This window comes from Piliocolobus tephrosceles, chromosome 10 (genome assembly GCF_002776525.5).
Source record: "Piliocolobus tephrosceles isolate RC106 chromosome 10, ASM277652v3, whole genome shotgun sequence".
Classification (NCBI taxonomy): domain Eukaryota; kingdom Metazoa; phylum Chordata; class Mammalia; order Primates; family Cercopithecidae; genus Piliocolobus; species Piliocolobus tephrosceles.
This window is the reverse complement of record NC_045443.1, coordinates 107,941,503-107,955,238: the sequence shown is the minus strand read 5'-3', so window position 1 is coordinate 107,955,238 and position 13,736 is coordinate 107,941,503. Positions and strand designations below refer to the sequence as shown.

The window sequence follows — 13,736 nt, the reverse complement described above, 5'->3', positions numbered from 1 at the left end:
CTGCCCTTTGTCTGAAACTTTGAAGGTTAGCAATTTGGATAGCTGTCAGAGTGGAAGCATGGGTTGGAGTGGTAATGGCATTGAATGTCTTCATGTGTTTTACTTTTTTCAGGTCTTATCGAGTGTTACTTAGCCTCCAACAGTATTCGAGAAGCAATGGTAATGGCTAACAACGTTTACAAAACTCTGGGAGCAAATGCACAGACCCTTACCCTTTTAGCCACCGTTTGTCTTGAAGACCCAGTGACACAGGAGAAAGCCAAAACGTTATTAGATAAAGCCCTGACCCAAAGGCCAGATTACATTAAGGCTGTGGTGAAAAAAGCAGAACTGCTTAGTAAGTTGTGTCTTATTTTCTGCCCTATTCATCATCGATTTTTATAAAACCTGACCTCATTGGACACCGTTGTCCCAGCTAGTTACAGATGACCAGACAGGTGTGTGTCTTTTGCAGCAGGTCTGAGCCTGCTTGGATTGGTTTATATTTAGCCCAACCAAATGTAGCTGGCTTAGACCTGCTTGGCTTGGCTCCAACCACCTATAATTGGTTGGAATCTGTTTGGCTCACTTTTTTTTTTTTTTTGAGACGGAGTCTCGCTCTGTTGCCCAGGCTGGAGTGCAGTGGCTGGATCTCAGCTCACTGCAAGCTCCGCCTCCCGGGTTCTCGCCATTCTCCTGCCTCAGCCTCTCGAGTAGCTGGGACTACAGGCTCCCGCCACCTCGCCTGGCTAGTTTTTTGTATTTTTTTCAGTAGAGACGGGGTTTCACCGTGTTAGCCAGGATGGTCTCGATCTCGTGACCTTGTGATCCACCCGTTCGGCCTCCCAAAGTGCTGGGATTACAGGCTTGAGCCACCGCACCCGGCACTTTTTTTTTTTTTTTTTTTTTTTTTTTTTTGAGACGACCTCTCGCTCTGTCACCCAGGCTGGAGTGCAGTGGTGCGATCTCAGCTCACAGCAACTTCCGCCTCCCAGGTTCAAGTGATTTTTCTGCCTCCGCCTCCTGAGTAGCTGGGACTACAGCCAGGCACTACCATGCCCAGCTAATTTTTTTTTTTTTTTTTTAAAGTAGAGACAGAGTTTCGCCATATTGGCCAGGCTGGTTTCGAACTCCTGACCTCGTGATCCACCCGTCTCGGCCTCCCAAAGTGGTGGGATTACAGGCGTGAGTCAATGCGCCCAGCCTTGCCTCACTGTTACCTGGTTTGAGTTGTCCTGAATTAGTTTGAGCGGAATATAACTAACTTGTTTTAGCCAGTTTGAACTGTTTGGTGCTATCTGAATTATTTTATGACTTCCCATTTGGTCCTGTTTTTTTTTTTTTCAGTCCTGATTTATGATGAACTCATAATTTGGTTCATTGAATTTGGGCTAGTTGGCAAATGCAATTTGGCTTTTTAAAGTTAAGAGCCCATTTAAAACATTATAATTCAAACTGCAGATTTCTTTCTTTTTTTTTTTGAGACGGAGTCTGGCTCTGTCACCCAGGCTGGAGTGCAGTGGCCGGATCTCGGCTCACTGCAAGCTCTGCCTCCTGGGTTTACACCATTCTCCTGCTTCAGCCTCCCGAGTAGCTGGGACTACAGGCGCCCGCCACCTCGCCTGGCTAGTTTTTTGTATTTTTTAGTAGAGACGGAGTTTCAATGTGTTAGCCAGGATGGTCTCGATCTCCTGACCTCGTGATCCGCCCGTCTCGGCCTCCCAAAGTGCTGGGATTACAGGCTTGAGCCACCGTGCCCAGCCAAACTGCAGATTTCTTAACTGAATAGGACATCAGGTGTGCTTGCCCTCGCTTTGTGTTGCACCAGTGTTATCTTGAGGATGTCTGCAAAGAGATTGTCAGAATGGTAGTTGTGTTTTTTTTGTACGTGACTTAAGATGGGAATATATTTTCAAAATGTTCAAGTAGGACAGTGAGGGTCTTTTTTATTCCACCAGGCAGAGAACAGAAATATGAAGATGGAATTGCTTTGCTGAGGAACGCACTGGCTAATCAGAGTGACTGTGTCCTGCATCGGATCCTAGGAGATTTCCTTGTAGCTGTCAATGAGTATCAGGAGGCAATGGACCAGTATAGTATAGCACTAAGGTAGGCACTAGCCTCCCTTGGGGGAAGGCCACTGAGGAGGGTAGAGGAGGCAGTGAGCTGCGTCACAGGAGTTAGGGAGCTATGGAAACACACACACACACACACACTTTGTGTCCATGGTTGGAAGCAGAATAATAATAGTAATGGTAGAGAAGTTATTTGTGGATTCATGACTTCTAAAAATTTTTTCTTAAAATATATTAACAACATTAGAGAACTGTTTCACTCATAACCATCCCACACCACTATAACATCTGTGTTCATTTGTATAGCTCATCTTCTGTCCTTGCCCACACATATTTTTATAGGGTTGTACCTAGTATATATTTTATATTCTTTTTCAAATCAAAGTATTGTAAGTACTTTCCCATGTTTCTATCTACTGTAGTCATTAAAAACTTGATATCTGAAGTTTTGAATACTACCTTCACCACCTGTGATCTTGGGCAAGTTACTAACACATTTCCTTGTCTATATCTAGCTACCTTTATAGATATTAAATGATCGAATGAGGGTTAAATGATTATTTCATGTAAAGCTCTTAGCCCTGTGCCTGGTACATAGTAAATACTAAATAAATAGTGGTATTCTTACTGTTTAATACAGAAGTGGTTTCTTTGAGGGTTGTCTGTGTGTCTGTAAGGTTATGGTGAAGGGCTGTCTTTAATATAGAGTCTGATCACATTCAGTTGTTCAGCACACAGTTGAGCACCACTTGTGTGCCTAGCATCTCAGCGACGACTGGAGATGCTATGTTTCGGGAGCTGTCAGTCTCAGACATGCAGACTGACCATACCACGTGCTAAGGGCTTTCATAGCAGTCTGTAGAAGGGAAGGTGGGAGTCCAGAGGGCAAGACCCCTGGGTTTGGGTGAGAGCTTCAGAGTACAGGATGTGGAAGGCTTCAACCAGGAGATGAGGAGATGTTACAGATCGGTCTGCATTTGTATCGGTAGAAACAGAGTGCCAACGTGGGTTTTAGTTGCTTTTTAGAATCCCAGAAGCAAGTGAGAAAATAAAATACCAGACTTCCATTAGAGGTGGAGTTTGCTAGGGGTGGGACACCTGCTGGCTTGGGTGATGGTCACCAAGGCAAGAGGAAAGATTGCTTAGGAGGCAAATAAATGAATGTTCTAGAGGCTCTGAACTTTGGGGTGGGGGTGGCATATGTACGGACACTCAGCTGCTAAATGCGAATGCTTGGGTAGAGGTAGCCTTGGGTCCTGGGGTCTAACCTAGGTGTTTACAAGTCTGTTCCATGGTACAGCGTGATGTTTTTGGTTGGCTCTTGAAATGCTGATATGTTTAATTACATCATAAGAACATGGGACACCTATACTCAGAGAAATTCCTATTTTTTGTAACCCTGTAGCTCAAAAACCCAGCTTTCTGGGAATTACATTTGAATTTACCTGTTAATGTTTGTTTGCCACTTTTTCGTTTGTGTTATCTGGTAGCCGCCTCTAGCAGCATGCTAGGGGTAATAGGTATGAAAAAATTTAAGAAATTTGTGGAGAAAAACTCAAATTGAAAATTCTAAAAATTAGAAAAAGACTCCTTTTTACACTTCTGGTGGTGGACTCCCTCAGCCCAGCCTTGGAAGCCTGAGTTGCGAGCCCAGGCTTTAGCACATTCTCTGGGACTGTGTGGTCATTTCACTGCCGGGCCAGGGAGATGACGAATCAGCCAGCAAGAGCAAGGCAGAGATTCAGGCGTCTCCTTTGTTTTGTTGTCCCCTAGTTTGGACCCCAATGACCAGAAGTCTCTAGAGGGGATGCAGAAGATGGAGAAGGAGGAGAGTCCCACGGATGCCACTCAGGAGGAGGATGTGGACGACATGGAAGGGAGTGGGGAAGAAGGGGACCTGGAGGGCAGCGACAGTGAGGCGGCCCAGTGGGCTGACCAGGAGCAGTGGTTCGGCATGCAGTGAGGGGGCGGCAGCTCCATGGCCGCACTGGCCTGCCCTGCTCTGAGCACTTCCATGGACTGAAGGAACCGTAGGAGCCTGCTCTCAGGAGGACAATGATTCAGCATGTGATTGCAGCAGGGGTCTCTGCCCCCTCGCTCCCGATTCCTAGTCGTGACTTCATTTCTAAAACAGAACCTGACCAACCTTCCATGTATCTCCATCCTCTCCTGCTCCAGCCAGGGAGGATTGAGGGAGTGCCCCAAGACCCACACACATTTTGGGGTTTCTGGGCCAAGACTACTTTTTATATAACTAATTTCTAAATCCAAAAGCTCAAGGAATAGACAGTGTTCTGTGACATGGATGGGTTTGAAAGAGTTACCCACCATCCCAGCACGATAGTGTCATCTCCCAAGTTGGATGGCAGCACGATCTGGCCCTAGGGAGCTTCCTGTTCCCAGAAGTCACTGTCCTGGGCTATCCAGACGTCCCTAGTAATCTTGCTTCCTTCTGCAATGTTAGTAATGCCTTAAGCTGACAGTTGCTATTTTGCAGAACAGTTTTCCTCTTTGCTTAGCTGGTAACTTCCCTCCGAGCCTCGGCTGATCTGAGAAACAGGTGTGATGAGAGCATGAACAGAGATGCACCTGGGGCAGTTCCCTAATAAAACTGGTTTGTACAGTCATGGTGTTGGGGTAATCAGAATGGAAGCCCTTTTTAAAATAGACTCTTAGTATTTTTGTCTTATTCAGAATGCATTGATTCAGCCCCAGAAGTATTTGCCAAAAATAGACTTTCTTCCCCTAGTGTTGGGAGCCAGGAGGGTTGGAAAGCTCAGGAACCCTGAGCTGGTTCATCTGTTTGCATATTGGATAGGTACATTTCCCTGGAGCCTGAGAGTCTTTGACCAGATTTCAGCTGAGTCTGCCTGGCTCTTTCACTGCCCAGCAGTCTGTCACTGGTCAGCTTGAGTGTCATACCCTGAGCTCTGGGACTGGGAGTTTCTTCCCACACCCTCTCCCTTGTGTCTTAAGTTGCGATGGCTCTGAGTATACACTTAATCGGAGGTGGGGGGTGGGTGTCACAGCTAATCCCAAATTCAAAAATTAGTCCAGGGTGCTGCAAAATACAAATTAGATGTCAATAGAAAGTCGTATCCTAAAATGTAAACTGTAAGTGTACAGTAGTTAATGAGCTCAGAACATCTGGTAACTGCAATTTAAAATGGGCAAAAAGTTTCTGTGAGTCAGTCTAAAATCCAAAGCCTGCACAACATCACTTGATCTGAGCCACCTCTAAAGAGACATATAAGGCGGGGTGTGCTTACCTGTAATCCCATCACTTTGGGAGGCTGAGGCAGGTGGATCACTTGAGGCCAGGAGTTTGAGACCAGCCTGGCCAACATGGCGAAACCCCCTCTCTATTAAAAATACAAAAATTAGCTGGCCGTGGTGGTACACACCTATGATCCCAGCTACTCAATACTCGGGAGACCGAGGCAGGAGAATCACTTAAACCCAGGAGGTGGAGATTGCAGTGAGCCAGGATCTACACTGCACTCCAGCCCGGGCGACAGAGACAGTGTTTTAAAAAAATAAAGCCCCACAGATAGTGGGGTCACACCAGGTGAGTGTGCGGCCAGGAGAAGAAGCTGCCTGCCCCTTGGCCTAGACATGCTCTCCCGGATGCAGCCTCACCTCATGGGCTTCCTCAGCTCCAGGACCTGTCATTACTGTGATGAGAGAGGAGAGGTGAAGCCTCTTTGCCTTTCCCCTGACTCTAGGAGGAAGCCCAGCCCCACTGCGCAGTCTCATCTCTGCATGGCAGGCTCGCCACCGCACTCACATCCACTGGATCAGGGTCCCAGAGCCCAGGCCCCATGTATCGCCCTCAGCTGGCACCCTCCCACCGTCCCCTTCCTTGACATGCCCCTCAGCTCTGCTGAGAGCCCCTGTGCTCTCTTGGCTCCTCCGGCCCAGCACCTCCCAGGATGGATCCTCTCCCTGCAGCTCCAGCCCCAAGGTGAGAGCCAGGTTGGAAGAGGCGGCTGAAGTTGTGAAACCACCTCACACGGGATTGAGAAAACACTCGGTCCGCATCAAAGAGTAGTGCTCAGAGGGGGCTGAAGCTGTCTCGGCACTGCCGCCGTCACTCTCACCCAAAACCTCAAGGGCAGGGAACTCCAGGAGGCAGGGACAGAACCGGGCTGCTCAGCCCTGTGGCTCTCCTGCTGAGCCACCTGCCAGGAGACCAGGCCCCTGACCAAGGACAGCCCCCAAATTCCCAGTCACCACAAGTTCTTTCTGGGTGCTGGAGTCCCACATGCCAGTATGGGGGGTGTTTTAACTGAGTCATTTCTCCACCTTCCAGATTGTTCAGAGAGCACCTGGGTCTGAAAAGCCCCGCCTCCCCCTCAGAACCCATGGGCTGCTGGGGCAGTTAGCTATGCAGCCCCTGCTGCCTCCCCTGCCTCCTAGGGTGAGGACTAAATGAGCCCGTGTGGCATTCAGCGTGTCACCCTTTGCGACATCCTCACAGGGGGAATGCCAGCTGGCCAGGCCTCCCTGGGGAGCTGGGGGTGGTTCTGTCCTTCTGGAGCCCTCTTGTCCCTGAAGGACCCTCAGCCAAGCAGGGAGTGAGGCTCTGGAGTCGGGCTGAGCCTTGCCCTTCAGTGGGACCTTTCATTTTTCACTTTTCAACCCCTGCTGGGCTCCAGGAACCTGGTAGGTGTGTACCCTACTCATGGCTGATGGCAAGAGCTCTCCCTGCAGCCACAGCTTGGGGGCCACACTCCTGCCTCTGAATTCCTCTAAATGAGGCCAGCTTTTGCCCAAATCTGCAATCCGCAAACTACAGCATGCATCTCTGATGTAGGTTCCCAGGCCCAGCACCAAACTTTTATTGGAATCCAGAGGCCAGGCCCAGACCCAGCGGTCTGTAGCTTTCACTTCCCACCCTGACTTCCTATTCTATGCAGGTGTTCCCTGAACAAGTATTGAGAAACCTGGGAGAGGGGAGCTCGAAGTTCCCAGCAGCTGCAGGCCTGACCCCAGAGGGCCCTTAGGAGATACACTCTGCAGCTGTCCGTGGGTGGGACGAACCGGCCTCCGAAGGCCTCACCTGTGGCTTCCTGCGTTCCCAGTCCTACACTGGCTTACCTGTGGCAGGCCAGGGCCTGTGTGGAGCTGCTTCCCAGAGCTCAGGTGAGCTGGCCCTCTGAGCAGCTCTCTGGGGTTGTGTTCAGGCCTGCATTCCCTGCTGACGACAGACAGTGAGTCCAGACTCTACATGCACCTCACCTCGTCCTCCAGGTACGGCTGTGGCCAGGTCACCAGGAAGCCCTGCGCTGGGAGGGGCCATTGAGGTAAGTGCCTTACTAAGGTTTTCCACTTTCTGCAGGAGCCTCTCTGCTCCAGGGCAGCAGGAGGAGCCTCAGTTGTCACCTCACCTCTTGGGGTACGGTGCAGGTCTGCTGTCTAGACGCCTCCAGGCCTGGGCAACCTCAGCACCCCTGCCCCTGCCGCACCTGGGCCACCACCAGCCTGGTCTAGGGTGTGGGGTTTTCCCAGATTGCTGTGGAAGGTCATTGGCAGCACAGCACTCAGCACCAGCAAGGTCAGGAACAAACCAAGAAGCTCACAGTGCAGCCTCCACAGCAGCCATGAAAAGAAAACATGAATTTTAAAATAACAGTGCCACCATGCACTGCTGGTGGGAATGTGAGGTGGCGCAACCGCTGTGGAGAACAGTCTGGCGATTCAGAAATTCAAGCAGTACTACCTTAGGATCCAGCGTTCCACCTCCGGGTGTATACCCGAAGAAGTGAGAGCCGGAACACCAAAAGATTGCACATCCCTGTCCACGCAGCACTGTCCACAGTAGCAAAAGGTGGAAACAACTCATGTGACCTTAGATGAGTGGATAAACAAACCAAGGTGTGTCTTTCGGTACAATGGAATATTACTCAGCCTTGTAAAGGCAAGTGACATGCTACAACATGGAGGAACTTTGAGAACGCTATTCTAAGTGGTAGAAGGCAATCACAAAAGGACAAATGCTGTATGACTCCATGAATCTGAGGTATGCCTGGCACAGTCAGATTCATAAAGACAGGCCGGGCACGGTGGCTCAAGCCTGTAATCCCAGCACTTTGGGAGGCCGAGACGGGCGGATCACGAGGTCAGGAGATCGAGACCATCCTGGCGAACACGGTGAAACCCCATCTCTACTAAAAAATACAAAAAACTAGCCAGGCGAGGTGGCGGGCGCTTGTAGTCCCAGCTACTCGGGAGGCTGAGGCAGGAGAATGGCGTAAACCCGGGAGGCGGAGCTTGCAGTGAGCTGAGATCCGGCCACTGCACTCCAGCCTGGGTGACAGAGCGAGACTCCGTCTGAAAAAAAAAAAAAAAAAGATTCATAAAGACAGAAAGTAGATTAGAGGCTGCCAGGAGCTGAGGGGAAGGAATGACTTAGTTTCTAATAGGGACAGAGTTTCTGCTTAGAATGTTTAACAAGTTCTGGATATGGTGCAGATGGTCGCACATTTTATGTTATATATGTTTTATGACAAAAAAAAAATGGCCTGTAAACCTGCCATCTGGATAACCCCAGTGAACACAATTTATGTGAAATATGGTGTGTATTTGTAATATATATGTGTTACATAAAATTACACACGGTTTTAAAAAATTCAGGCCAGGTGCAGTGGCTCACATCTGTAATCCCAGCACTTTGGGAGGCCGAGATGGGCAGATCACTTGAGCTCAGGAGGTCAGGGCCACCCTGGGCAACATAGTGAGACCCCATGTCTACAAAAAATGTTTTAAATTAGCTGGGCATGGTGGTGCATCCCTATGGTCCCAGCTTCGATGCACACGGGAGCTACTCAGGAGGCTGAGGTGGGAGGATCGCTTGAGCCCAGAAGGTGGAGGTTGCAATGAGCTGTGTTTGCATCACTGTACTCCAGCCTGGGTAACAGTGACACCCTCTCCAAAAAAAAAAAAAAAAATTTAAACCATGAAAGGCATAAAATTAGAAATACATGTACTTTCCAATCCACTGAATTTATTGTCTCTCCCCAAAATAAGTTTCTGGTTCTACTTTTGTAAAAATAGTTTTGTGCTTTTTCTTAACTATATATATTATAAAAAATACTCTGCCAGGCACGGTGGCTCATGCCTGTAATCCCAGCACTTCAGGAGGCCAAGGCAGGTGGGTCACCTGAGGTCAGGAGATCGAGACCATCCTGGCTAACACGGTGAAACCCCGTCTCTACTAAAAATACAAAAATTAGCCGGGCGTGGTGGTGGGCGCCTGTATTTTCAGCTACTTGGGAGGGTGGGGCAGGAGAATTGTTTGAACCCAGGAGGTGGAGGTTGCAGTGAACCGAAATTGTGCCACTTCACTTCAGCTGGGGCGACAGAGTGAGACTCCGTATGAAAAAAATAAAATAAAATAAGAGGCCGTGCTGTGCATAGGGACATTCTGTGCAGTGTCAGTGCACCCCTTAATCATCAGTACTGCAGAATCCGTTCTGCAGAAGGAACAATTTCTGCAACCCTTCTGCTACTGGTGGACACTTGTTTTCCAGTCTTGTACATAATTATTTCAGTCTGTGCTGTCATGAACATATTTTGCCATAATATTCCAAGGATATGCAGAAGTCAAGTTCCTTGCAGTGAAATTCCTGGGTCTCAGAGTGTGTGCATTGACATGTCTCATGGGTGCTGTTGGGTTACCCTCCAACAAATAACAGGTGTGAGTGTCTGTTTGCCTGCCCCTCATCAGCACCACTGTCATTAAGTGCTTTCGTTTGTTTTTTTTTTGTGTGACGGAGTCTCGCTCTGTCGCCCAGGCTGGAGTGCAGTGGCCGGATCTCAGCTCTCTGCAAGCTCTGCCTCCTGGGTTTACGCCATTCTCCTGCCTCAGCCTCCCAAGTAGCTGGGACTACAGGCACCCGCCACCACGCCCGGCTAGTTTTTTGTATTTTTTTTTTAGTAGAGACAGGGTTTCACCGTGTTAGCCAGGATGGTCTTGATCTCCTGACCTCGTGATCCGCCCGTCTCGGCCTCCCAAAGTGCTGGGATTACAGGCTTGAGCCACTGCGCCCGGCCTCGTTTGGTTGTTATTGTTTTTCCAACCTCAGGTTTGATCAGTACTCCCTTGCTTTTATTTGCTTTAGCTACTATTCTTTTTTTTTGAGACAGAGTTTCACTCTCTGTCTGGCACATGATTACAGGCATGTGCCACCACGCCTGGCTGATTTTGTATTTGTAGTTGAGATGAGGTTTCTCCATGTTGGTCAGGCTGGTCTCGAACTCCTGACCTCAGGTGATCCGCCTGCCTTGGCCTCCCAAAGTGCTGGGATTACAGGCGTGAGTCACTGCACCTGGCCTTTTTTTTTTTTTTTTTTTTTTTTCCCTAAGACAGTCTCGCTCTGTCGCCCTGGCTGGAGTGCAGTGGCACAATCTTGGCTCACTGCAGCCTCTGCCTCCCGGATTCAAGTGATTCTCCTGCCTCAGCCTCCTGAGTAGCTGAGATTACAGGAATGTGCCACCACACCCATCTAATTATTGTATTTTTAGCAGAGATGAGGTTTTGTCATGTTGGCCAGGCTGGTCTCAAACTCTTGACCTCAAGTGATCCATCTGCCTCGGCCTCCCAAAGTGCTGGGATTACAGGTGTCAGCCACCACACCCTGGCTAGCTGCTATTTTTTTTGTGTGTATGACAAGAGTCTTGCTTTGTCACCCAGGCTGGAGTGCAGAGGCGTGATCTTGGCTCACTGCAACCTCTACCTCCCGGGTTCAAGCGATTCTCCAGCGTCAGCCCCCTGAGTAGCTGGACTACAGGCTTGCACCACCATGCCTGGCTAATTTTTGTATTTTTACTAGAGACGGGGTTTTACCATGTTGGCTGGGCTGGTCTCCAACTCCTGACCTCAGGTGATCCACCTGCCTTGGCCTCCCAAAGTACTGGGATTAGAGGTGTGAGCCGCTGCACCTGGCCCCTAGCTGCTATTTCTTTCTTTCTTTTTTTGAGACGGAGTCTCACTCTATCACCCAGGCTGGAGTGCAGTGGTGCTATCTCGGCTCACTGCAACCTCCACCTCCTGGATTCAAGCAGTTCTCCTGCCTCAGCCTCCCGAGTAGCTGGGATTACAGGCATGTGCCACACACCTGGCTAATTTTTGTATTTTTAGTAGAGGTGACATTTCACCATGTTGGTCAGGATGGTCTCGAACTCCTGACCTTGTGATCTGCCTGCCTTGGCCTCCCAAAGTGCTACAGGTGTGAGCCATGGCGCCCAGCCCCTAGCTGCTATTTCGTGAGTGCTCCTCTGAGCAAGCCCACAAGACATGGCCTTTGCCTACATTACCACATCTCAGCCTCACAGCCCCTGAAGTTGGAGAGGTAGAATTGGCCGCTTTCACAGATGAGCACACTTGAGTCTCAGATGGACACATTAGCTGTTTTCATCTGTCCAGAGCCTCCTGCCCTGGAGCTTTAGTATGGTCTTAATGGATCTCTCCACAATTGTATAATATATTCTGTTCCAGAGAAAACAGCCTCACTATGTCCGCCTCACCGTCTGTTACTGCAGGCCTCAGCCTTGCTGTGTCTAAAGGCTGCAGACAGTCTGGCAAGGACAGCGTGTCACGACACAGCTCTCGCTGGCCCCTTAAATCTTCCAGTGTCTCTCTCTTTGTAAACAACCCTCTGGTGACCTCCTTTGTGCTATTTTTTCTCCTTCTTTGGGTAAATTCTCAGCAGGGGGATTTTGGAGTGACAGTACAATCTTCTTTGGAACTTTCAAGGGGCCTGACTGGCTTGTCCTCTCCGTGTGGCAAACCCGTATGCCCAGGTTGGCCCGGCAGCCTCCCTGTCTACCCAGGGAGCCCCTCCTTGGGCTTCAGGTTAGGGACAAACCAGGAGCTCTGCAGTCTCTGAGCGTCTACCACGCTTCCTTTTGCTGGAGCTGGGAGCTTGTGTGCTCTGCGGTCCTCCCGGGCCTCCCCCTTAGGTTTCTCTAGGCTGTAGGATTTGGGGTCCCTCCCCCTTGCCTGGTTCTGCAGTTGGGGTGTTTCCTGGACTGAGGTCAGTTCCTCCCCTGTTGAGGGCTGAGGGAGACTGCGCTTGATGAGGTTTTGTAGGGGGGCAGGCGCTGGCTGCTTGTATCATCCCTGAGTCCCCCTCCTTTCAGTGCCACCTCATAGGTACCCACCCTCCCCACCAGGAGGGCTGAGGCCTGGGGGAGGGCCTCTCTCCACCCTCAGGGGAAGCCTCCACCTCATGGCCTGTCACTGGCTGTGTGGCCGTGGGCAGCTCCCTTAGGTTCTCTGTGCCTCCGCATTCCTTTGGTACAGGACTCAGAGAGCTGGGTCCCCCACCCTGTTGTCAGGTGGGGGCATAACATGGAAGGGGACTTGTAGCAGGGGTGGCAGCACTTGGAGCCCTGGGTGGGGAGCAGCCTCTGAGGGCTAAACCTTCATCCTTGTCAGAACAGCGCCCCTGAGGATGGTGACCTTGCCTTCTGCCCTGTGGGCTAGGACCCCTTTGGCACTAGATCAGTGGATTTGACCTGAACCCCTAAGTGCTGGGCCTCGTCTTGCATAAGCAAGAGGCCCAGGGAAGTTATTTTTTTCATTTTTGGGTCATCCTCTACCCATGACCTAGTCAGCTGGCCCCTCGGCTCCCGGGCCCATCTTCCCTGTCCGTCTCCACGCGGCAACAGAGGTTTGGTCTAGAAATTGAGTAGGAACCACAGCCAGCAGGGGTCTGTCCTTCAGAAAAGGTGGCTCCCAGACTGAAGCCCCAGCCTTGAGGGGCCCAAACGAGATGACTCCAGGACCCCTGCAGGCCCAGGCCACTCCCAAATCTGTGCTGCTGCTGTTTGGTGAAGCCTACTAGTGTGACAGGAAGGGACAGAGGTGACCCCGTGTACATCCCCCTACTGGAACTTGTTCCAGAATGTTGGGCGTGTACACATGCCACGCAGTGACCTGGGGGCAGCTTCTGTCCTAGGAGAGGCCAGGGAGGGGCCCTCTCTAAATCAAGGCTGTGTGGAGACCCCTGGGCAGATCTGGGAGAGTGGTCCCCATGCATAACGAACCTCCAGTGAGCCCAGGCCACGAGCCTCCCTGGGGCCTGGCAGGGATTTCTTGATTATTTTAATAAAAATGGGACATTGGTGAAATACAGCATACATACAGAAGCATGTGAAAGCATAGTAAAAGTGTTTACAAAACCACAGGAAAAATGTACACCACCACTCAGGTAACAAAACAGAACATTTCCAGGACCCCCACATGCCTGTGCACCAGGCTGATCCCAGCTGGCCCTACCCCTCTAGCCCCACCCCTGCCAGAAGTACCCATGAGTCTGAATTTTGTTTTATTACTTCCTTTATTTTGTGACCCTGAAAGTGTTTTGAAGCTTGGGTAAATAACAACCTCATTTTTCTTGTCTGTAAAATAATACCATTATTCCCTTGTTTCATTTTTATTTTTACCACATTTTTATCCTAAACAACGCTTTTTTTTGTTTTTTTTCTTTTGTGGCAGAGTCTTGCTGTGTCACCCAGGTTGGAGTACAGTGGTGTGATCTTGGCTCACTGCAACCTCTGCCTCCCAGATTCAAGCAATTCTCCTGTTTCAGCCGCCCAAGTAGCTGGGATTACAGGTGCCCACCCCACCATGCCCAGCTAATTTTTTTTTTTTTTTTTTTTTTTTTTTTTTTTTTT

At 49.9% G+C, this 13,736-nt stretch overlaps 1 protein-coding gene across 1 annotated transcript in view; it reads left to right on the top strand.

Annotated features, from left to right (window-relative positions):
- Window positions 1-4,743, top strand: part of ANAPC7 (anaphase promoting complex subunit 7) — a 30,283-nt gene extending 25,540 nt beyond the window's left edge. Inside the window, exons 9-11 of the mRNA XM_023202380.1 lie at window positions 113-337; window positions 1,938-2,088; window positions 3,828-4,743. Coding sequence (XP_023058148.1) covers window positions 113-337; window positions 1,938-2,088; window positions 3,828-4,017 — 566 coding nt within the window. The 3' untranslated portion in view covers window positions 4,018-4,743. The remainder of the gene's footprint in view (window positions 1-112; window positions 338-1,937; window positions 2,089-3,827) is intronic.
- The last annotated feature ends 8,993 nt before the right edge of the window (window positions 4,744-13,736 follow it).